General features: G+C 35.5%; 1 protein-coding gene across 1 annotated transcript; it reads right to left on the reverse strand.

Moving 5' to 3' along the window:
- Nucleotides 1–1,326: 1,326 nt before the first annotated feature.
- LOC121378241 (heterochromatin protein 1-binding protein 3-like) lies at nt 1,327–26,787 on the reverse strand. Its single transcript, XM_041506321.1, has 11 exons — nt 26,696–26,787; nt 21,684–21,875; nt 20,344–20,467; nt 19,715–19,882; nt 18,614–18,745; nt 18,090–18,182; nt 16,942–17,167; nt 16,440–16,599; nt 15,443–15,558; nt 13,979–14,156; nt 1,327–8,603 (listed from the first exon to the last, which is right to left on the reverse strand). The coding sequence occupies exons 2-11, from the start codon at nt 21,860–21,862 to the stop codon at nt 8,288–8,290; spliced, it is 1,692 nt and encodes a 563-aa protein (XP_041362255.1). The 5' UTR covers nt 21,863–21,875; nt 26,696–26,787; the 3' UTR covers nt 1,327–8,287.
- Nucleotides 26,788–27,357: the final 570 nt, after the last annotated feature.

Raw genomic sequence — 27,357 nt, forward strand, 5'->3', positions numbered from 1 at the left:
TGCCGATGATCCAATGTCTTTGTTCACCTCTATCATGAAAGATATTGCAGAGGAAACTATTCCTAAGACTTCGGCAGTACCAAAGCGTTTCAATAAACCATGGTTCAATGAGATTTGCAAAGATGCAATCAAAGAGCGAAACAGGACCCTCTAGGGATTCAAACGTGAACCAAATGGGATCGAAGCCAGACCAACCGCGCGCTTTACCACTGAGCTACATTCCGCTCCCGCACACGAGATGAGCGCTCTGCCAACTGAGCTAGATCCCATGCTTGTTAAGATAAATATTATTAAGTATGTTTAAGGGTGAAATCCATTGTCAGTACAGGGTAGGATGTAGACAAGTGGTAATTTGGTCAGTTTGGGATCGATCCCCGTCGGTGGGCCAGCGCACAACTGGTATATCAAAGTCCGTGGTATGTAGGGTCTCCACAAGTACTCGGTCACGGGTCGAGTCTAACAAGACTGGAGTCCATTCACAGGACTCGAGTACCCGTACAAGGAAGGAAATGGTTTATTTAACGACGCACTCAACACATTTTATTTACAGTTATATGGTTAAAGACCACACAGATATTGAGGGAGGAAACCCACTTTCGCCATTAAGGGCTACTCTTTTTCAATTAGCAGCAAGGGATCTTTTATATGCACCATCTCATAGACAGGATAGCATATACCACGGCCTTTGGTGTACCAGTCGTGGTTCACTGGCTGGAAAGAGAAAAACCCCAATGGGCCCACCGACGTGGATCGATCGCAAACCGACCACGCATCAAGCGAACACTTTACCCATACAAGGTGGAATACAGTGATCAACTATAATACAATGGGACAATGATTTCAGCAGTAGATAATCATTGATATAAGTTACACAATAATAATTATATGATCATGCGCTAGTATCAACCGGTTTGTAAATGAAATACAATGGCATGATTTGGCACCCATGTTCAGTGCTGGAATTAGATGCATAATGCTATTTTACTTTATTCCTTAATCTTATCATCATCTAGTGCAAGTGTTGGGTACTCGGGTCCGAGTCGAGTTTGACCCTGGAGTACCAAGAGTTCAATATTTTGGACTCGTGGAGGCCCTAGTGGTCTGTGGGATCGTGCATGTAAAACATCCCTTGTTGTATTGGGATTAGAACTACCAAATGGTTGACATCCAAATAGCCGATGATTAATTAATCAATGTACTCTAGTGGTGTTGTTAAAAAACCCCAAACATCTTCTTTATTGTCAGTAGATTATAAACTTGAAGCAAGGTCTTCTTTATGCATTTTCCACATCAAATTCTTCATGTAAAGCACAACAAATAATTATGTACATATAATAGGCAATTTATTAACATAATTTTGGCTCTATAAATACTGACTAAACATACTCTTCTTTTTAGAGAATGTCTATATTGCCACAGGCTATTGGTTCTATTCACTAATCAAAAAGGCTATATTTATATGAAGAACAATATTCACAACATTAAAAATGATATTTAAAACACTTTCAATGTACATTTATTTTCTATACCACATCATTACGTTTTTGGCAAATAAAAAAGAAGACATTCCAATAATAATGTAAATGCTGAAAGATGACGACACAATGACTTAAGGACAAGACAAATAACAATGTATCCCAAAAACAAGTTAAAATAAGACACAAAAATATAAGGGGTTATCCAGAAATTAATAGTTAAAGGGGTTTTGGAAGCACAACTTTTTGATTTTTATCTCTGGCTGATCCACTAAAATTTGAATGCGTAATTCGTTTCAATAGAATTTAAAAGCAAATATTTTATATCCCTGGTGGGTTCAAATTAAATAATTGCGTACAGTCAATCATCTTTACAACAACTGTTGTTACTACGACATTTACACCATTCAAAACAGAAAAAAAAAGCCGTCTTCTGTTCATTACACCCAAATTCACATTTTGACACCAACCGAGCAAATTAGGAATAAAAATACTTCTGAAAATACTTCTTTACGATGTCAACGGATGACATTACATAATCAAAGCTGCAGTAACCGGTTAAATGGGGCACCATCCATGAACAGTCGACAACGAAAGTTGGCAATATACATACTTAATCATATTCATATATTTATCTTTGTTTGACACCAATTAACCGATGTGCATTTTCATCCTGGGGAATCGTTAAACATTCATTCATTCAGTTCATATGCAGCCATATGTCACCATTGATCTTGGTGCAATCAACAATGTCACTTGATGTCAATTTACCAAAGTCTGTTAAATCTACAGATTTAACAGACTTTGAAAATACATGTATGATTTAGTCATTCAATATATGATTAACGTAGAACAATCCAGTCTATTGCTATGGCAATTTATAAATGTTACAGCCAGTAAATACATGTTGATGTTGGTCTATTGATTACCTTGATAGATTTATTAACTTTTTTTTTTTTTTTTTTTCAAGACATTTTATTAAGCAGATATTTTATTACAGCAAGGGGATAACTAATTAAAAATGTGTTAAACTAAAAATTCTATACAACTACAAAGTAACTCAGGGCCGAATGTGGTGGCTGTAAAAAGGTCTGACTGAAGATGGGGGTATAAAAAACATTGCTTCCTACCTACTTCAAGTATTAATTTCGGGATTAGCCAAATACTTTTAAAATAGCAAAATATTTGTATGATCATTAATAATGGTACCAAATAATAAATTTAAAAGAAATAATTAGTACATATTTATTGTACCATTTTGGATATATTATGCATATTAATGTTTTTAAAACCAAACAGTAAACACCAAGTTTAATACATGTAGCTAATAACTTCAACCCATGAAAAATCTCTTCGTGTACACATCATTTATAAGACACTTTGCAGCGCTTATGTGAAAAGGAATAACACTTTTTACTGGGAATACAGTAAAACAGATGGTTTCATCTATTTTATTGTATATTTTGTATGCTCAATAACCAGTAAAAACTATTATTCCAACTTTTTATTTCTTTCTTTCACATAAGCCCTGCAAAGCGTCTTACAAAATACCTACAAAATATCTGAAAACAAGGACAAAGATGTCATGTGGTGTCATTTCAATGTTTTCAGTATGTACCGGTACTCTATAGCAAATTGTATAAATTATGTCACCACATCATATGAATTACGTCACTATTCATGAGAGTGGACTATTGGTCCTTTTAGCCAAAAAAGGAATTTTAATTCGAGATTTTCAAAACTTTTGGGTAAAACTGAAATAGCCTTTATTGAAAATGAAAACATAATTTATGTCATATTCTGGTATCGGACTACAACCTGGTAAAAAAAAACCCAAAAAACTTTTGTTTGGTTTTATATTTACATTATTATAACGCTAACCTTGAAGACTTGTTCCTCGCCCATTAATCTATTTGACTTGTCCAAATCAAAGGAAACTCGGTGAGTCTGACAATGTGCAGTGAATGAAAAAACATTTATCTTATTCAATGATTTAAAAAAAGAAGAAGTTTGATACTTGGTATCAATAAAACACTTTTTTTTTCACCGCAGCTGCCATTCTTGAACACAATGTGTAAAACATACGAAATGCTTTGAAACTAAGTACCATCCGTGGACTAGGATTCTGGCTTTAATACTGCAAACATATATAATAACCAACGTCAAAAATTATAAAATGATTAGTAAAATATAAACATACCATCTTGGTGGAATGCACAATACATTCTGTAACTAAAAACAATTAAAATAAAATAATAGAAAATTAAAACATGCCCTATATGCTCTCGTACCATTACATTTTTAATATCAACTGGCTTAGTTATGTAAATAAATGTTCCAAACAAATGGAAGACACTTTTTCAACATCGACCTCCATTAAATGTTAACAGAAAGTTTTTACCACACGACTGACCCAGGGCAAAATTGTTCCACACCTGTGGATTTGATTTGTGAAATTTAAAACAAAGAACAATTCAGCTAATTAAATATCTTGCCTACCATAAACCTTTTCGGTGCACCATGATAAACATCCTTAGGTGCAACTACAAACCAAGTTTTACTGACATACAACTTTGTGACATACTGATCTAAAGATGAAACTTTAAAACAAAACTTAATGTCATCTCAACCGCCATCAGAAAAGCAATATCTATATTGCACCTTTTTAATTCGTAGAGACGAGACAAAACAGAAAGAAAAAAGAAACACGATTAAAACCGATTTTTAAAGTACCCCAAACTGACTCCTTTATAGGAATACTATTTTCCTAAAGGCACTTTTTGAAATAGTATCTGCATTAAAGTATACAAGGTGAATTACACTGCAATATGGGTGAAATAGTTTTGACATTAATTTGATGGGAGAAAAAAAAAATGTTCCTTAAAAAAACAGAAGTTGAGAAATTTTAAAATGGCATCTTTAGTCTGAAAATGGTAGTGATGGCAAGACATTGAAGTAAATATTGAATGACCAACTAAAAGCAAATGTTAATATAAACACGTAAAAAACATCAATGAAACCATGTACAAAACGTTTTACATACAGGGAAGAATGACTGACACATTGACATTACCACAGTATAAAACTATACACTGGTTAGTCGTGTATATTATGAATCATACATAATGAAAACAATATCAGATTTCTGTCCATCGTGGTTGGTATTGGTTGGGCCATTTCAGCATGTTAAAATTTCGACCAGCACTGGTGCTGCTAATCATGCAACCAACCACCACTTGTTAGTGTAGTAAGTAATTAATTTCCACAACTCGTAAATGTTTAAACAGGAGGAGACAAATGTTATTAACAGTCACTTTGGTAATACAAACAAAACATTACAACCAGTGCTACGGTAATTAATGATACTTTATCCTGAAACAGCTGTTTCTATTTGCCGATTATGATGAAGGATTAAAGCAAAGTCATAAACGTATATTAGCAGATTATGAATTTTAACGTCACTCGTTACATTACAAAATCGCTCACTTCAACTCTGTCATCATACAATATAGCTAAAATAACAGAAATAATAACTTTTCCCGTACTTTTTATGGACTGCAGGATAAAGATAATAAATTAGTTAACGATGTAGGATATCAGCTTTATCTTGTTCAAGCTGAATGAGAAATTACACTCAGCAAGCCTCGCAGAATTTCTCTGTCTTACGATCACAGAATAAAGCGGATATCTTACGTCATTAACTAGTTATTGTTTATTTAAAGGGACTATCCTGAGTTTCCACCCTAGGAAGACTTCCATTTGTTCCCTCACCCCAACCCCTCAAACATCCTTCAATTTCTGGGGCTTTTTTTAAACACTATTATATTGTAACCTGTTATAAATAGCACTATAGAGGTAAAAACATTTGGAATGACCTTTGGCCGAATTAGTTCAAATTTTGTTTGGCCATTGGAAGGAGTACCACATTATTTTAGACAAAAATCAACAGCGAGATACTACAAAACATTATGATGTTCGGAAATGCATTGGTTATAGCGATATTCATATTCTAAGCAAGAAAATGTCAGTAAATTGTAATTTTAATAATGTAAAAATATTTTGTTTGCCAAAAACCTTTTAAAACTCAAGATAGGCCCTTTAACGTCAAAATCTGCAATTCTTATTAATGTCTGATACAAGTGAATCAAACATTTGTCTTAACATACTGAATTCACAGAACCCATTTGAGACACTACCAGCAAAAACTGGAAAAAGCACAGAAAAATAATTCTAAATATCATGAAGACTATTGAAACTATATGCTGAGTGTACATGTACAACTCACAAAAGAACATATGTACAAATTTGAGACAAGTTATCTATTATCTTTCTTTCCAATTTCGTCCAGGCTCTTCCCAAAGGATTTCATTTACAACTCTGTAAGGAAAATACTTTATGTATTTTTATTCAGTCCTTTGTCAAAACCAGGACAAATTAAAACTAACAGAAGAGAAATATTCTTCACAATTGGGTATGGGGTGTGGTCGGTTATGTGGATGTTATACTAGGAACAATGTGTTATTGATCTCCATGGATTCTTTTATTCAAGTTTAACACCTGTTTAATGAAAACTGCCGTAACAATAGCAGTATTTTTAAACCATTAAGAAAAATACGATCAATGATCAATGATCGTTTAAAAAGTGTTTAAAAAAAATTAAGGTGCTAAAATTAACAAATATATATGTTATTAAGATAACAAGAAAAAGATTATAAAATATGATTTACAAAAAATGCTATACATAGCTACATTAACAGCAGTTAAAAATGATAAAATGTAAACTGAACAACAAACATTGAAAACAACAAACATTGAAAACAGCGAGCAACAAACATGAACATACAACAGTAGTACATCAAAGGTTGATATAATAACAGAGGTGGATCCAAGTCGGGGACATGAGTCTCGTTACACCCCCCCACCCCATCCCCACCCCCCCAACTATGACAGGTCTCCTTTTACCAACCAAACTTTCTGAAATTACCTGGATAGTTCAACCAATTTTTGACTACATTTAAACATGAAGTTTTCATATCTGACAAAAATATTGGGATGCTTTAGATAGTTATACAAATGGCTCCTAGATCGTAGTGGATCAAAAGGTCCCTTCTCAGAATTCTTGTTTCTCCCCGCTCCCCCCATTGAAAATCCCAGATCCGCCTTTGTATTAATGTTTTAGTACATTGTTAGATGTACAAGGATTATACATGTATGAAATGAGTACATGAAAAGTTTTTTTATATTAATGTTTTAATATACTGTTAGGTATACATGTACACGATAACAGAAAATCAAAGGTAATTTTATTAATTAATGCTTTAGCACCTGTTAGGTGTACATGTATTGACACGTATGACAACAACTCATAATAAGTAGATTACATTACTGTTTTAGTATGTATACTGTATGTGTATACAGATACAACAGTATATTGATAATTATATTAACTAATGTTTTAGTACACTGTCTTGTGTACATATATGCACGATATACATTGCATTATTATTAACTACCGACTTCCAACTGCCACCCATATTGCCACATAAGCTTGCCAATTTCTTAGACATTCTCTGATCCGAAAATAAAAATTCCCAAACAAGATCGAAGCAAGGATAGTTTTTAAGATTGACTTGAACTCAAGTTTACATTACTTTGTCAGTCATATAATTATAAGTGTAGCTTTTAAAGCTCAACATGTGTATATTACAAGCAATATATATGCTAAATTATGGGTCATTCAATTTCACAGCAAAAGACTAGGATTTGTAATCCATAAAAATGATGTCGGAACATTTTATGATGAAAATAACTGATGACAGGCAGAATGGTTTGACATGGCAGAAATTAAAACCAGTTTACAAACATTTATCATATAGTGCAAATAAAAAAGAACTTTTATCTTATAACATGGGGGTCTTTTTCTTCACATTTACATGACAATTTCCACCAAAAAAAATGAACATATGAAACTATAAGTTGTTGATAAAAATGATGCTTCTATCTTTTCCCCATTTCGGAAGATATAATGTCTGAAGAAACTAACTGTAAAATGAGTTTTGAATTACCTATTTTTCACACAATTTTTGACAAGGTATGTATGTACAGAGTGTTAATAAAGTCTTGGGGCTGTTTCCTAAGAAGAGTTCATTTTCAAAACCTGATACCATCTGTCATTTTGCTGCAACATGACATAGAATTTATAACATGAAGCCCAGTTTTTAACATCCTGTTCAGTGAGCATAGGTCACGTATTGACGTAAACTTTATTGTCATATTGTTGAGTACTTTTATCAGTATACCTTGGAAATTGGCATATATTGCATTTTGGGAATGAACTCTTCATATCCGCTTTTCCCATAGACACTGATGTACCAGATATCAGGGCTGGCTCTGAGTTAACACAAAGTTTCGCCAAATTATCTATTAAACTTCAAAAAATGGCAGAAAACCAGTTATTTTCTAATAAAATGTAGTAAAATTATTTCGCCAATTTAAAATAAAATTCGTCAATTGTTTTTAAAATTTGCAATTGGCGAATGCCAGAGCTAGCCCTGAGATATGATGCACTAGTTGAGACTGGAAAAAACTGATACCATCAAGGCCAACAGATACTGCAACCTACTGCATCTCAGTCACGCTACATCCTGCCTTTTATTTCATTTCTAGGGACTTATTCTATCATACGTACATACTAAGTTACTAAGTATTAACGTACATACAAAAAAAAGTTACTACGTATTATAACTGTTTTCACAAGACTTTACAAACACCATGTATGCAATGAGAAGGTAATAAAAGGCAGAGGATGAATCTTAATGTCGCTTTCTTCTGTCTGTTTTCTTCTTTTCCACCTGTCTCTTTGTCAACTGGTAACTCCGGTCTTTCGGTGGTTTTCTCTTGATCTTCGGTGGTTCAAAGACGGTGAAATCGGCAAACTGGTGCGCCTCCTTGGTTTTTGGCGAGCCCCTCGACTTGGTGCCGCGAGGGATGTACTTTTCCTCCTTCTCGTCATCATAGGTAGCAACCTCCTCTTCCTCCTCATCGTGATCACCCGCCAGCACGATTGGTGACGGCGTGAAAACGTAGTTCAGTTTAAAGCTACCGCTGGCTCCAATACCACTGAGTTGGCTGAAATTGAAGCATTTTGTTAAAGGAGACCGGACACCAAAAGACATGTAGTGTGTAATGGATTAAGTTAGCATCAAAGACCGCATTACTCTAACGCCCGGCTCGCTGCGAGGCACCGGTCAGCTGCGCGTCTTAGGTTTGGGGTAAAAACAGAAGTGGGCGGGATTATGCATAGATCTGAATGAAAGCGAGGCAATATGTCATCGGTGAGAGTTACCAAGCAATACCGGTACATGTGTTGATTCTTTGGTTGTGCCTTTTAGTCGTCTTTTCTTTCTTTCTTTTTGTCTCCAGGTTTATCGGAAATTTAATTTACAAGATAATTAGTGTTATTATATATTGTCGATGTAATTATATGATGGTTAACTGCGTAGTGTAACTGCAAGAGTAACAGCAATGCATCCCAAGAAACGGCCAACATCATGGTTTCAATTTCCAAAAAAACCGAAAGTTGTTTTAAAACATGGACGCATTATTGTCGTCGAACGGGCTTTACACCAACTAAATACAGCAGGTTATGTATGGTACATTTACAAGGTGAAAATTAAAACAAGTATGTACTTAAGATATACATTAAATAAAGGTATTGCAATTTGTTCACATACGAATATTTAAACTTCACATTTATTTACCTATAATTACCAAATAAATTTTCACCGACAGCCCACGACGACTCCATACTAACGTCTCTTTATCTAGTTGGTTTGTTAACCTTATAACAAAACACCTTCAAAACGTGAATTATTATGTTGGTTAACAATGTTTATAGTCAGTTCAGTATGTTGTCATTAAAATTAAAATGCTAACACTTTGGCAGGAACAACATATGTACTGTGGCCAGAAGGAATGATGGTTAATTAGTTTTAAAGCTAATGTCGATTATTAAAGCATAATAAAATTGTACTTTTCAATGCTTTCTGTATGTCATATGCCAGAGGTTGCGGAGGGGAAACTTACATGTATGTACTAAAAAATCTCAGAAGTTAATATATATATATATATATAATGTTTTATTTTTTCGATAGATTATAGTAACATAATTGCTGTTTAAATTTTTTATAAAAGTGCATGAAATAAAATGTTCAATAAAAAAAACATTTCAAACCTATAACCACCGAATATACTCCTTTGAAAATATTTAGTTTTTACAGGCCCATAGCAACGACTTGAGGGGGGTGGGGTGGGGTGTGGGGGGTGGGTGTGGGGGGGGGGGGGTCACTGACGGACCAGGTATAAACTCTACATCAGATTTTGGTTACAATGGCAAAAATTAATGTCATAAAGAAAAGCTCACAAGTGGGGGGCACCCGTCCCATCCCCCAAGTTCTTACGGGCCTGTTTTATTACGTACCCTCAAATTATATTCTGGTAGAAAACCTGGTACCTTTGGCAGAGGTTGAAACAATTGGTTGTCTAATTTTTGACTGTTACCATAAAATAATATAATTAATCACTTTTGGCATCTAGCAATTTAAAGCAAAATTAACAATAGTTACCACATGGAATAAGCATCATATATTATTTTGTTTTACCTGTAATATATTTTCATCAGGACTTCCTTCTTCCTCCATGAATGATTAAAGAAAATAACACTGGATATATTGTAATTATTTTTATTTTATTCCAATATATAACAAATGTGTTTTATGTCAGTATGTGGAGCAAACTATCTGAAACAGTTGGTTTGAAATCATGATTACAAAATCCTAAAGATAAAAAGGAACTGGTTCCTAATCTCACCCTCTACATATTATCTACATTTGTATAGGCCTGTAGGAACGATATTTGAAGTGGGGTGTGTGGGTGGGTGGGGGGGTGGGGGAGGAAGGGGAATACAGTCTCTAGTGAGGGATACAAACTAGATTTTTATCTTTATATTATCTTTATTTATGCAAAGTAGTGAAAACTTAAAACATACATTTTCATCCTAGAGTGTGTGATGGAGAACAAGCCCCTAGGCCCGCCCCTCCCCAGTTCCTACGGGTCTGTTGTATTTTATATTAATAAATGCAAAGACTACATAATAATATTGTCGATAAGACATATTAGTTGTAAAGTGATTGTCAGTATGTGGCAACAGTACAATATTTTCCAACATTTCTGTGTTTCTGTACCCGGCTGTGGACAGTTTCGGTAGACTGGTAACACATTTTCTTAATAATTAAAAATACACGGTTTAACCAAACACATTAAAACTTGGAGGGTAACTAGTTAAGAGAACAAAGTTTTTTGTTAAATTATTATATCTTGCTTTGGTGAGGAGGGGACGCTTTTTGCAAATTTGCGAAAATATGCTGAACAAGATTTATGATGAAATATTATTAAATTTTGTGTGCTTTTCATCTAATTAGGTCCATTTGCTTCAGTTTACATTAAAAATGTCATAAAAAATTATGTTTTAAAAATGCTTGTATGCTAGTCTATGACCGTGTGGTTTCCTCGTCTTCGTCGGCAGTTGATTCATCCGAATTTTCGTCTAAGACAACATTTCCAGGATTAGGGACAAAGTCTCTGATAAGTGGTTCAAACTGATACGGTTTGATGCCATTAGCACAAGCTGGACACAATTCTTCGTCACTCTAATCGGTAAGTTCGTCCATGCTGCTTGGTAGTTTCTTCAGTTTTCCTCTCATCGATGACGTCACGGGTCTAGCTCATCAATTGTCGACAGTTTCCGGCAAACATCGGAGATCGGCGAAAAAAAAGCACCCAACCAAGACTGGCACGCTTAACTTAGTCAATATGGGGAGCGCGGTAGTTGCGTGTTGTGGTTTATGACGGCAAACAATTCATTACGCCGTATATATGGTTTGGTGTCCGGTCTCCTTTAAAGGAGGGGACAATTAAGGCATTTGGCCTAATATGCATATTCAACGATATATAATGCACATTATTGCTTAATATCAACAAGTATAATCTTATAGTTAATTAATAAAACGGTTAAATGTGACTGCTATTATATATAATGGGCACAGCCATTTTATACCATCCTAGTGAATACGCCCTCAGGCGAGCTGGTGGTTACGTAATACCTAACGTGTCACATGTCTTCGAACTGAAGAAACAAATCATACCTGATTTTTGTGGATGCAATGTTCTGTAATAATAGCCATCCCAGTAAGCCAGTAACAAATATATATTATTTTTCAATACAAAATAAACCACCATTGTCAAAGTGTTGAAATAACTGTATTATGTTTTGTACATGTACTGAAATAATAATCGGAGTGTTTTCTTGGTTAATTGGTCTTTTCTTTCCGTGGCCTGTACCTGTGGTTCCTGATTGGCAGGTGTATATTTAGATGGTCCCCAGACACTGTGTCTAGACACACTAAAAAGAAGTGCCTCTTTTATTAAGATCACAGGGTATTGTGTTATAACCGCACGGATACCCCTATATTCTTAATGGACATTACCAGCCGCCCTGCGTTATTACTGTAAGTAATTCTGTAAAAGCCTTGATTAAGTAGACTTTCCCATCTAAAATCACAAAATTGACCGATTACGTTGTCCCAAAGAAAAGAAAAGTATCACTTGAGTATCGTGAGTGGTCGTTTTTGCTCGAACGTACCCTACCAATAGGCCTAATAATATGCATTTTTTCCTTTGGTTTTTTGAAAAAAGAAAAATACTATAACTTCATTTTGTGCTATTGATGCAAATTGAAATATATTTAGTTAAATAGTTTATTATACAATCAAGTCATTTATGTGGTTTTACAAGTCAGGTTGATGAAAGCGAAGCGCCTTGTCATAAATTAGAGCGTTTGTTTACACTGTGTATAGAGGAGATGGACGGAGCTGACGTCACTTCGCCCCAGGCTACACCACCGGACGTCACAAAAATGAAACAAAATGGCTGCCCCCAGTTAGCAGGAATAATCATGGTTTTTTATTAACTCTAAAATTACGCGTTTTTCGTTTGTTGAAGTGTCAGTATGTGTTGGTGGTCCGGGTATGCATCTTTCCAACAAATAAGGCTCTTGTTTGAGTTGACCCTACCTTTAAAAGCCATATGCAAAACCTTTTTTTAAATCGGTCAATGCAATAAATACAGTACAATCTTTCCTTTGTTTCAGTGTTCACACTGCTCCATTTAAGCAGGGCGGCCCACCCGGCTATTGCATTGGCCCATCTGGCTATTGCATTTTGCCGCCCTCTTTTTACATTCTGTCGCCCTCCTTTATTTCTCTGCGCCCCTCTTTATTTTCCCGCATCCTACTATATTTTACAGCACCCATCTCCGCTATTTCTAAATACACTTTTTTTCCACACAAAAATAATCATCATTCTGCACAATGGACATCATAGGAAACAAGGCGTGTTGTGTGTACGAAAAAGCAACTGATGAAAAACTTCAGAAGCTTACGACAGTTACCGTAATGTAATTTAACGGTATTTGTAATAGCCTCTATTTTGTCCCATACCTGTATCCATTTGTATGTTTGATACACCCAATAAAAGTTATATTTTATTTGAGCAATGACAACATTTTAATTATTATTGACTCGGCTATCTCCGACTGAAGAAACACCTATTTGGCGCCAAATCATTTATGTGTCACGTGATCAGATCGGTCTGATATTTTGTCCTCAATTGCAGATTTAATTGGTTGGAACTAATGAATTTTACTTTCTGTCATTATCTGTCATTCTGTTTATTCAGCAATTCTTTATAAAATATAAACTTTTCATTTTTGGGGGATATTACTGCTTATAAAAACAACAGAAACTGTAGTGTTTATAATTAAAATAATTCATCTTGGGTGCCAAATAACATATACACCGCCTTTCCAAAAACGAAACTACTTTTATCAGTTGGCGATATCAAAGCGATTGATTCATTCGATGAAGATGGAAATAAAATGAACAGAATGTTTTTTATACCACTTTAGGGTATCACTTTACAAACATCTTTATTTTGAAATCTTTATTAATATAATATTAAAACTTTGATCGGTTTAGCAAAACCGGAGTTGCCCATGAATGTCATACCGAAAACTGTCACAACATGAGTCAGCTTGTATTTCGTATCAACTTTTTTGTACCAAATAATGAGTCAAAATAAGGAGTATGTCTTTCCACAAGTCGACCAACCAACACACAACTATATATGGTAACCAAGCTTTCCCCCTTTTTATTTGCTTTTCGTTTGTTTGTGGGGGTTTTGAAGGGTGTAGTGCTGCGCGGCTGCCCTCCTTTAATTTTCACCCAGCGAGAACACTGTTGTTTATATGTTAATTTAATTTATCTTTTTTGGGTGTGTATATTCTATCAATTTATTGTTGACTAATAGTGGAAAGCTGTATAAAATGTGTGCAACACATAAACAGGCTTTGTAAATTCGGCCCTAATAATGTCCCTGATAAAACCTTACGTAATGAGCCCGTTGCGACACGCTCGTTCCAGAGCGTGTTTAAAGATGTTTGGCTTGTTCTCAATGTTGAAATTGTCGTGGTACTCGGTGACATATTTCTTCAGCAGGAATGCGGAAGACAGCTTGGGCTCGGCGCTGGCGATGATTGCACAGCAGATCAGGTCATCCATGTTCTTCCCTGCAAAATTCAAACAGAGCACGACTATCATAGAAAATTATTACTAACAAAGAAAGAAAGAAATGTTTTATTTAATGACGCACTCAACACATTTTATTTACGGTTATATGGCATCAGACATATGGTTGAGGACCACACAGATATTGAGAGAGAAAACCCGCTGTCGCCACTTCATGGGCTACTCCTATCAATTAGCATATCTTTTATATGCACCATCCCAGACAGGGTAGTACATACCACAGCCTTTGATATACCAGTTGTGGTGCACTGGCTAGAATGTTTATTACTAACAGGTTAAATATAATAAAAACAGATATAAAATGAATGAATGAATACATACAGTGAAACCCCTCTAAAACAGACACCCACAGAACCAAGTAAAAAGTCTGGTTTTAAGAGGTATCTGATTTAGCGAGGTTCTGTTCTGTACTGATATTTAAAAAAGGAGCCGTGAAAACAACCGGTTTTGTGGGGTTTCACTGTATATACAAGACATATCAACAATCTGTATCGTCAACTCATGTCATGTATCCAATATTTTGTCTTTATTTGCACTTTCTTAGGACCCCAGTCTCTGAATGATACCAGTCATGGGAAATAACCCAAACAAGGTGATCATTTGTAACTAATTTGGGTAATGACAAGAAGTCAGCAGAATTAAATGTCTCACCTTCCATAATCTTTTTTATTGCACTGTGCAATTATACACTATGTTTCACTGCAATTATACACTATGTTTCACTGCAATTATACACTATGTTTCACTAACCTAGGACTTATATTTGGGAGAAACTTTTATAATAAAAGTTAATGCTGTCTTTGCCAGAAAAGTAATACATATATTTCACCTTTTTACTTCGTAAAGATAAGACAAAAATTACACATCTTGCAATAACGGCTAATTTTACATAAAAACTAAATTGCTGTACATTATGGAGATGAACACATTTTTAATTTTCTTGAAACACATGTTCAAAGTGATGGTGGAGTATGTGCACATACTAATACACTGAAAACTGGTAGTACAGAGCCCTGCCCATGTGTGGACAGAACTGTTTTAATATTCCAACCACCTCAGTCCGAATGTTAATTCCACTATGTATAAATGTCTGAGCAGAACCTTGGTAATAGTGATCCTCTGCAATTGCCCACAGCAATCGGCAATGCCAAAGATATTGCCATTTAATATGTTCATGCTGAGGACGATATCCAATTTTGTTTCCACAGCATGTTGTTTTGCCATGGACAATTTATTAATTATATTATACATTAGATACACAACTTACTTTCTTTAGGATTGAACTCATCGGCAATCAGTCTGTATGTGCCTAGTGCACCTGTCTTTCCAGAAACCTTTTCCAACATCCCCTTCTCCGCACAGTTCTCCAGCGCATTCCGTAGCCTGGGGTACAAAATAAACATTATCCAGTCATAAATATGTCGGACAAACTGCTAACTAATATGTTTGTTGTTGGGTTATGTTTAACTTGAACCGTAACCTTCTCTCAACCAAAAGTATTTCGAAACAGTCTGTTGTACGCCTCTTTACATTTAGCGTCATGAAATATTAGTGTCTTTTATCGTCTCGCTAAATTTACTAAAATTTTAGGCTCGCTAACATTTCCTGATTTCCTGTATATGAAAAGTAATTTGTTTTATTAGTACTTATCAGGTACCCAACTAGCAATATCCAAGTCAGCCCTCTGAAAATTGTGAGAGCGATAGACTGTCCACGCCTTGCTCACGTAAGTATAGTTTTACGGAACCCATTTTTCGTTCGCGCATTGAATTTATGACATCATTTACATGGTCATGACGGGTTACGTAAATAGAGAATAACTAGTAATGACGTCGGATATCTGCTTTATCCTGTGAAGGTAAGAATGTCTCATTCGGCCTGAACAGGATAAAGCAGATATCCGACGTCAGTAACTAGTTATTATTTTTATCCTGCAGACCATAAAAATTAAGGGGGAATGCTATTATTTCTACCACATTGTAGGTTGACCTAGAGGTCAAATGAGCAATTTTGTAATGTAGCTATGCGTGTGACGTCATATGAGTGACATCAAAGTCATAATCTGCTAGTATATGTTTATGACTTTGCTTCAATCGGTCATCATAATCGGTCAATAGAAACAGTGGTTGCAGGATAAAAACAAAATAGGTAACCTGAATTTTTTTTCGCGTAACCCATAATTGGTTTACACAAATGTTCAATGTTTAGAGACCTGCGAGTATCTGCAATGAATGACAGGCCAGCAACTTGTCACGTCTACTCACTTGTCTGAACTGACATCTCCATAATGCCGGTCTATGTACTTCTTTATCTTGATCACAGACGCCTCCTTCGGTTCGTTCATGTATGTCATAGCCAGTGGAAATATGTCTTCAACGCATCTCGGATCACTGTGTGAAATAGTCCTCAAATCTTTTGGCTTGTCTGCAACATAAAAACAAAACACAAAAAAACATCAAGTTATTAAAGTTGAAATCAATAATTATTTAAATTATAAAGTAATACTGTTTGAAAATATACCATCTGTAAACAAATAAAATAAATAAAATACATCAAGTTATTAAAGCTGAAATCAGTAATTATTTAAATGATAAAACAATACTGTTTAAAAAGACACCATCTGTAAAAAAAAAAGTGATTTTTAATAACACAAAAATGTTAAATCTGAGAGAAATGGAGAAAATCTGGAGTGTTTTCTCTTTTATGGATATTGTAATGTGAAAAGATAACTAACTTTCTGTTTTAAGTAAATACAATGTTACGTACGTTTATGCTTTTTCTTCTTCTTCTTAGGTTTTTCCTCTGTTGTCTCTGTAGCTTCAGCTTCCTCCTTATTCTCTTCATCAGCCTCTGTGTCAACCTTCTTTCGTTTGGATGCAGCCTTTTTATCGGATGCAGCCGCCTTTTTATCGGATGCAGCCTTTTTATCGGATGCAGCCTTTTTATCAGACTTTGTTTCACCTTCTGCTGTATCACCATTCACCTTTTTGTCCTAAATATACAAATCTCAAATTAATATCTCCTAATAAAACCACAGAGCAGAAATATAATAAGCTTTCACTATCATTATACAACACAAAAAGTGATGACCTTTGTGGATAAGAATGAATGAATCGGGGAATATTTTGTTCAGTATCTCGTTGCTATTCTTTGAACTAACATCAAACGCACTGCATGCACATAAACACAGTAAAGTAAAGTTTGTTTTATTTAACGACGCCACTAGAGCACATTGATTTTTTATCTTATCATCGGCTATTAGACGTCAAACATATGGTCATTCTGACACTGGTTTTTTTAGAGGAAACCTGCTGTCGCCACATAGGCTACTCTTTTACGACAGGCAGCAAGGGATCTTTTATTTGCACTTCCCACAGGCAGGATAGCACAAACCATGGCCGTTGCTGATGGATCACTGGTCGGTGCAAGTGGTTTACACCTACCCATTGAGCCTTGCGGAGCACTCACTCAGGGTTTGGAGTCAGTATCTGGATTAAAAATCCCATGCCTCGACTGGGATTCGAGCCCAGTACATACCAGCCTGTAGACCGATGGCCTAACCACGATGCCACCAAGGCCGGTACATGTAAACACAACTTAAATACACATTACAGGCCTCAAATTTGAAAATTAAAAGGTAAGGTCATTTGCCCTCGATCTATGGTGATTTTTCAAGGGCATTACTGCCAGAAAGTAGGGCAACAAGGCAAACTTCAACAAATGTCTTAATATATCACAATAGCATCCATTCAAAATAAAGAAGTCGGAACAGTTTAGACTATGACGACCAATTAGTAATATGCAAAATATGTTTGGTCTTGAGACTGTTCAATGTTTGGGGCATTGGAGTATATGACTGGAGCAGTTAATTTCGAGCCCTGATATTAAGAATACTTATTGGACTTCGTTCTTACTTCTCCTTCTTCTTCAGACTTCATTTCTACGTCTTCGTCAGGTTCTTCGTCAGTTGGGAGTCGATAATAACCACACTTGCCAATACCCTTTACCTGCAATTAAAAATGGCTTATTTACACTGAAATGAACATTAGTCACACAACAAAATCAATTCAGTCTTTGTTTGAAGCACTTTTTTTAAATTTGTGTTGTAAAATTAAAGTTAAATCTAGCCATATGTATACACAAAATTTAAATTATTAAAAAAAATTGCTTAAAACATACACTGAAATTAACATCTTCAGATGTAACTATGAACCACGTTTCATCGATCTAGGAAAAAATGTAACCAGTTACCATTTAGATCTTGCCTGCACATTTTGTTAAAGCAAATAGTGGGTTGTACCTCAGACATTGGAGTGCTATCCTTAGGTTATCCATAGGTTGGAATTTGTCTTTTTTTTTACAGTTAATGAGGCAAAACAATAAAAAGAGCTGCCTGCTAGCTATAATTCCACAAAGGACAAATGCTATGTTTACAAACCTGAAGAATATGTCCATATCGAATTCCTCTCTGCAGTGCAGCCTTCAGCATGCCAGGTCGCAGGTCAACTCTCAGAGCTGGGTAGTGGATAGCTATGTAGTGTTTAATCGAGTTAAACCAAAGACCTTTCTTCTGAGACAGATGTTAAGGAAATACTCTGGCACTTGCCATGTTCGCCAATTGTGAATTTTCAAAACAATTGACAAATTTAATTTTAATTTTTGGTGAATACATTTCATGTAATAATTGTTATTTTATTAGAAAATAACTAGGTTTTTGCAATTATTAAAGACTATGTTTTGCTGAAATGTTCAGCTCAAACAGTTAGTCCTGGGTGCATACACACTTAATTTTAAAGTGCGCTGAACATTCAGTTTTTATCAGACATGTCATGATTTTTCTTTTTAATAGTTGGTAATGTGGTATCTTGGGGACAAATAGGCAATTTAGGGGCAAAAAATCCCAATACATATAAGGCATGTACACCCTCTCTAGAAATATTCTTTATTCAATCAATATACAGTTCATCCAATTTCCATCCCACATAATTTTCAGGGTTATGTCCCTTGGATCACAATGAATACTGAAAGAAAGAAAGAAGTGTTTTATTGAACGACGCACTCAACACATTTTATTTACGGTTATATGGCATCAGACATATGGTTAAGGACCACACAGATTTTGAGAGGAAACCCGCTGTCGCCACTACATGGGCTACTCTTCCGATTAGCAGCAAGGGATCTTTTACTTGCGCTTCCCACAGGCAGGATAGCACAAACCATGGCCTTTGTTGAACCAGTTATGGATCACTGGTCGGTGCAAGTGGTTTACACCTACCCATTGAGCTTTGCGGAGCACTCACTCAGGGTTTGGAGTCGGTATCTGGATTAAAAATCCCATGCCTCGACTGGGATCCGAACCCAGTACCTACCAGCCTGTAGACCGATGGCCTGCCACGACGCCACCGAGGCCGGTCAATGAATACTGAATGACAGGAAAACCACAAACATTGAAAAACACACACTATTTTATCACATTTAAATGAATATTCTGTAATTCATTTTTTTCTTAGCATAATGATAAGCATAAAGACATGGATACAGGATTTCCATTTTTGTTGATGGCCTCCTCGATAATATCCTTCATCTTGAGACGAAGAGAATCGGCCTTAACGCTCTGTTTCTTCACAGCCTTCAGCTCCTTTATCAAACCCTTGTAGGCAGAGGTCTCTTGAAAACCAAACTCCTTGCCAAATTTTTCAAGGATTCTCTGAAAACAGAGGGAAACAGCTGTCTATAAATATGAGAAACATGAAATAAACTATACATCATATAACGAGGTAACAGCAAACTTATTATGTGGACAGTCTGTCAAACTGTAAAATACCTACAAAAATGGAAATTTCATAAGAAAACTGTAATGCCATAATAAATTTGTTAAACTAATAATGATATATATATATATATATATTTGTTGCATTTTGGCTCCATTGTCAACGAAATCTCCCAAATTACTTGTTATTTTCTGGCCAAGCTAAACCTTCACATACATGTAGTAACAATTATCAAAGTATCCCCCTTTCTTAAACTGATTTTGTACGGAACATTATTTGTGTTTGTTTTTAAAGCATATTGTGACATCAACCCCCTTGCCCTCAGCAAATGGTTTGTATGATTGTAAAACTGTTTGTAACTGTCAAGTAGCTATAACAGGTGGCACAATGAACATACAGCCCTGAAAACGGACGGCTCCACAACATTGCATCCATCAAGATGGCAGGCCTCCGTGTAGTAGTCAAAGAGATTCGGCAACGAGATCTTCACTCCTTCTTTAGTCTGCAGGTTTTCATTCATCCTGCCAATGACAAACACACTTTTGTGAACATACTCCTTACTATCGGAAAGACTTCCGAATGTTCCAGCATACATGTTAATACTATCACTAATCCTAACCCTAAACCAGGGGTCTCGCTACATGTCATAAGCGATGGCGGGCCCGCCATCACTTAAGACTTATTTCCAATATGCCCACCATCCATTGGAAGCGATAGTAATATCCACCATCCGTTATTTAGGCCACCATCTAATATTACAAGTCATGCCATCGTCTTGAACTACCAGAGTAATCAGGTTCATCGTCGTTTACAAGACATTTTCTAAGTACTTGTACCCTGCAAATCTTAGGTACCATCCCTTCCTATAAGCTCTACCGATTCCCTCCATCCCTTTCCTGAATACTGGAGAGACAACTGTAAACCTTAGCCTGAACATTCGGAAGTTTTGCCTTACTATCCTCACAGTTATAAGCATTACCATGTGCAATTGAATAACTCCAGTACTTGGAAATTACACTTATTATAAACACCTTTTAATCTATTTATGCCATGATTTACCACTTTAGGCAATACAGGTTAGAAAACATTTGCTAAGTTGACTCCATTAAGCCTGTGATTAGTGTGAAAATAAGTTGCAGGACTCACCCTGGCCATAGCCAAATTAGGCAACTGGTAATATTTATAAAAATTGGCTAAAACATTTAGTAAAATTTGGTTAATTAAAGTTTGTTAAAATAATTCTTTTTTTAAAGCACTTAACATATCTGATAACTGCTAAACCATTTTTTTTTTTACTATTGCAACTTCTACATTATTAACATTTTACAATATGTTCTAACTACACTACAGGTTTATTACATTTTGTTTAGGAAGCTGCTTAACATAATAAACACTTGGCTTTATTGTGGATGCAACTTGTGCACCAGCTGAATATTACAGCAAAATGTATATTAATGACATTTTGTTTCAGGGAGCTCATCGGATTAATAAACACCCTGCTTTATTATTGGTACATGTTTGCACACTGTAGGTATTACAAGCATGACACAAACACAGCATTAAATATTTTCAAACATTGGAGGTGGACAGAAAAAGACGTTGAAAGATAACAACTGCCTGATTGGGAAGAAATAACATGGAAATCAAAGGAAGGGAAAGAGGGTAGCTAGTTAAAAAAAATCATAATAATTAAAAAAACAATTATGATAATTAAAAAAAATAAAAATTAAACATTACCATTCACTAAGCTTTTTTTCAGATGGTGGGACAGTGCGCTTTCGTTTCTCAAACAGAATATTAGGATTGAGACCAGACATCAGTGACTTCGAGACACTCTTGGATTTCTCTTCCTTCTCTCGTTCTTCTTTCTCCGCCTGATGCTCTGCGGCAGCTTTCTTCAACTTGATTGCCGGCATTTTAAGTTTTCATCTTCAAAAACAAACATGTAAAACGTGAGTTAACACTTTCCAGTCACTGAGAGGTGCATCAAGTACTTAATGTACACATTCTCATTCTAAATTGTCAGTATGCATCAAAAGTGTTCTATTATTAAAAATAAACAACTGTTCAATGCAAATTTATTGTTGGCAATGTACTGCCATTTGTAAAAACAGTCTTGAGGAATCAAGCTGTTAGAGTTACCTACCCTAGCATGTGAAACTTGTTTAGTTATGGTGTGAGCTCTAGCACTCACCAAATTCTGCACTAGCAAATTGTAAAAACAATAGGCAAATTACTTTTTATCTTAAAAAATATATATTTCTGGCTTTCTGCAGTTATAAACATTTAATAGCTAATTCGAAATGTTCTACTCACCCAGAGCTAAATCTGTTGGTATTGTGTACACCTACTTGTAAGTTGTTAATTGCCAACAACTGGGCTTGGAAAAATAGGGCATGGGCAAAAGTTCATCTCGTTGACCCCCTGGCCCAAACACATTTTTGTAAAACAAATATTTTATTGCACTGAAGACTGCATGTGAAATTATCAGACTAAACATTTATACTATAGCCAGGCTCTAATCTGGAATTTACAAAGTAGGAAAAGTGACTTCTCCCTTCCCCAAAGAATGGGGAGATGTTAATAAAAATATGCTAAGTGTACATTTATCAGTACATTTTGTAATGTTTCGCCATGTTCTGCATTCATTCATCCTAATAATAATATTTCAATAGAAAATAATACTTCGTAATAAAATTTAAACAAAACAATTTTATATTTCATTAAAACCGTGATAATATTTAGTAGTTGATAATGAATCATTATGTTTAAGTTAAAATAAGAGTAATAATTAGTATTTTCTGGCATTACTGGCATGAATGTGGCCGATGATTAACAACAGTTGACTGGTCACTGCAAATGTCATGACATGGGTCGATATACAGTCTGGCGCCAAAGTAAAAACACGGACATATGATGACAAAGTGCCAAGTGAGCTGTGACACTAAACAAGTCGTGGTCTTGACGTCTGTTGTGTGATTTCGTTTTTGAAAATGGATTAGGTCCAAAACATTACGGCGACTTCGACTTCTCACTACTGCTAATAACATGGCGACTTGAGCCGACTTTCAGCGAAGAAAAGCACTCATTTCACTGGTAAGATTAGTGCCGGCTATACCCCAAGATATTTGGTTCATTCGTGTGTTTGAATCCAGACCTTAACACTAAATCATATATAAATGTAGCCTAGTGTTTAATAACATTAATAACCAGGCCTTTTAGAATAAAAAAATAAGCATAACTAATAACCCCAAAATAGATTTAGATAACCCATTTTCTTTTTGTGGAACATATTGTGTTCATATAAATGATGTCCTAAATGGGTTACAGATAAAATGCAACTGTGCCAAAACGGCCCAAAATGAAAATGGAACCAGATTAACAAAATGGAAAGTAGTGTCAGACTAACTCTCCCATCTAGGAGCCAGATGGTGCCTACTAGTATTTTTATATAGATAATATAAAATGTTTCAGTTGCCAAATGAAAAAAATGGTCACATATGTGACTAAATCGTTTGCAATGTAGAAGCCTGAGCACTGGTTGAAACAGCACAAACATATATGCAGGCCTGCGCAAATTAAAAAATTTGCATAACCGGAAAAGGGGTTATGCCAAAAGATTTTGCATAACCTATTTTGGTTTGCATAACCTGTTTTTTTTCTTTATAAATAAATTTAAAAAAAAATATATATATACTTAATTTTGAGAAACAAGAGAGTGGCAATGGTAAGTAAAAAGTATATGAATACAAATGTTTAAGAGATTTAAAAATAATAATGATTAGAACTATTGTAATAAATTACCAAACCAAAGTGAATGTCAGGCTTGACCTATTACATAAAACACATCATCATGTGTGCATAACTACGTGTGAATAAATAAGAATTAATTGCAAGGCAATTGCTTACCATTAATTTTATAATATTAGTCTTTTATGTGTATATAATTTATAATGTCATGACATTCAGTCGTGAGTGGGAGACTCGGTGCCATCTTCCTCATTCGAGGAACAGTGGATACTGATAGGCTACTGTCACTGTCATTATCACCGACACTGTCATCATCATCACTGTCACTATCCGATTTGAAATTACAGTTAATAATAAGGTCACTGTGACTCTGGTTTACCCTGGTTGCTGATCCAGTTCAAGATTGTAATGACCATCACAATATCGCCATTTATGATTGGTTAAATTCAGCTGTAACGCCTTCTAACAACCAATGGGAATGCACCTACTTCGCGAGATGTTTATATAAACTTCACTGGTTACGTTACACGCTACGAAAAAGCACTGCGCCGGGAACAAGTCTAATGTTTGTACTTGCGATAAAAATATGTTGGTACGTTGCCAGAATTAATCATTCAGTAAAAGGAAAGGTGAAAGGATATGACTTAATCTAACAACCGTTGAATGTAATAACATGTTATAATATAAATGCAAATGTGATGACGTCATATTATTTTATTATTATTAATATTATTTGATTGTTTAAAGATACCACTAGAGATCATTGATTTTATATTAATATTTTAGTCTTTCACCCCTCTTGAAGAGTATTCCATAAAAAAACAAAATGGCAGACAGCAGAAAACTGCATGTATTTAAATGTAAACTGAAGCAAATGGACCTTTTCAGGGAACATTTTGTTTTAAAAATTTTGATTAGCGCGAATCAATTTTTAAATTGATTAGCAATCACTTATTTTGATTAGCGATTTCTGTAACATTAGTATGGTTTTTTAAAACAACCTTGTTCGAACTACGTTTGCTGTGTGATGTCAAAATTATTGGGAATAGACGGTCGATTAAGGGGTCATTTCAAAACTATATGCGTTATACGATGTGCCAACTAATTTCACCTTGTTTTAAAAATTATTCTTGTCAAAGATTCACGTAATTATTTTTAAAAAATGACACGATTTTTTGTTTGCAAATTGTTGAAAAATATTTACTTCAAAGGCATTCGCCACAGGAATAGCACTGGTTATCGCATTACCTATCGTTTGGGCCTATGTCGTGGAAGCGCGAAGTGTTTTTTGTGAGCATCTATCAGTCAAATTCAATAATGTAAAACTTTTTTTTTTCAGAGTATTTATTTGATTTTTTTGTTAAGATTATTCACTTTGAAAAATTTAATTTGTAAGAAAGATAGGTATAATTTTAATAAACTATTCTAGTAAACATCGTAATTACACTTCACGAATCCAATCTTTAGACGCCCCCTTTGTAACCTAAGAGCTAAACGTCATAATGTTATGGTGTCTATTGGTGGGTGGATATCTGAACAGCCGTTTTACCACGTAAAAGCTGTGCTCCTAATCAGAGGGTTGCAAAAAAGAAAATATGTGATGAAACTTGGAAATCTACACCTAGATAAATAGTTCATTACAGTGATAGATTTAACATGTCATCAGTGGAATATTTGGGGGTTAAGGACGATCTTCAAACTTTAATACTATCAAAAATATGCATCGCGACATTTAGCGATACGTTTTAATATTGTGTAGCGATAGCCGGAAACTGCATCGCGTTTCGCGACGCGATACTGAACAAAATGTTCGCTGCTTTTAATATTTCATCATAAATCTTCTTCAGCATAGATGTAAACATGACACGTCAATGGATATTACAGAAACCAATTACGCAAATTTGTAAAAAAAAAAGCGGTCCCCCCCCCCCCCCCCCCCCCCATACACACACCAAAGCACTTTATAACTAATATGTCCTATCGACAATATCATTGTGTAGGCTAGTCTTTGTACTTATTAATATAAAATACATCAGGCCCGTAGGAACTGGGATGGTGTGAGGGGAGGGGTTCTTTAAAATATTACACCTAATAACATACACATATAAATGGTGTTTATGGTTGATAAAGGGTTACAAATTGATAACCTATATCTGATTTGCAACTAGTCACGTAAACAAATGTTATCATCATTCACAAACATAAACATGAGGGCGAAACGACCCTGTATAGAAGGCGAAACGACACGGGTGATCAGGAATAAGGGCGAAACGACCTGATACCTGCTCCGATACACGGACAGCACTGTATGTTGCACAAAATTAAATCTACATCGTAGCAGGGTTGCACAAATTGGTTGTCCGTGCGCCAGGGACAACCAAAATATGTTGCGGGCAACCATTCTTTGTCAAACAGTTGCCGGATGGGCAACCAAGAAAATCATAAAACAAATAAAATTAAACTTTTATGAAATATGTGGGCAACCAAGAGATGATGTTGGGTAACCAAACTTCAGCTACTGGTTGCCCAGTGGGCAACCATCACAATTTCACATTTGTGCACCCCTGCGTAGTATATGAGCGACATGCACAGCGATGGAGGGATGCATTATTGATAGGCCATGGGGTAGCGAGAAACCAATCATCCAATGCCCAAGCCTGTGGGTTCCAACCCCAGTTGAGACACTACCATGATGATGATCGTACCCATGTTTTGTTTAAAACGTACAATGTAATCCAAATTTAGTTTAAAATATGCTGTAACTGCCAGAAGTCTTTCCGTAACTTTATTTCTAGCCGATTAAAGGACTGTCACGGAATCGGCGAGTGGGCAAACGCGACGCGGGTCAATTTGAGAGTGCGAATGATCATCGACTTACGGGACGGCGAAACCATGCTTAAAAATGCAAATTTCGTAAATGCAACAACATAATGCTTAAATGCACAATGTTCCTCTGATAAATGTCAATATATAGTATCAATAAAACGTGCAAAAGTTACCTATTTATACCACAATCAATGAATAAACATACTATGTAAAAATCAAAACAAAATGGAGATTCTCGATAACGTATACTTTCGTTTGCATTTTGTTCCGCTGCATTATCACACCGAACGAGCAAATGACCTGCATACCAGTTACCTGTAAAGCGTGCACAAAAACACATGACATCACAGTTTTGGTGTACGTGAAATGACCCAATATTGGTTTCAAACTTTTTTGCCATTTTTTGTTTAAAACAGTTGGACCGGGGTTTAATTTTAAAATAGTAGAGCAGTGTCACTATACCCAGCTGACCGATATATTACAACACAGGCGCGTCTGCATACGCGCGCTTGTGCAGGCGTGCAGGCGTGCAGGCGTGTAGGCGTGCGTATATGGGTGTGGGGGCTGTGGGGTGTGTGATGGGGGATTAAATCTTCCCCTTTTTGTTGACATAGTCCTACCAGTTGGTATCAATGTGAGGCGTCCCTTAAAACACTGGTCCTAAAGTTTATGTAAGCCTCCGTATACGTGCGGATCCAGGATTTTTTTGGCAGCAACATGAAACTATAAAAAAAAGGAGTTTGTTTTATTTAACGACGCCACTAGAGCACATTGATTTTTTTTCTTTTCATCGGCTATTGAACGTCAAACATGGTCATTCTGACAGCTTTTTTTT

This window comes from Gigantopelta aegis, chromosome 8 (assembly GCF_016097555.1).
Source record: "Gigantopelta aegis isolate Gae_Host chromosome 8, Gae_host_genome, whole genome shotgun sequence".
Classification (NCBI taxonomy): Eukaryota; Metazoa; Mollusca; class Gastropoda; order Neomphalida; family Peltospiridae; genus Gigantopelta; species Gigantopelta aegis.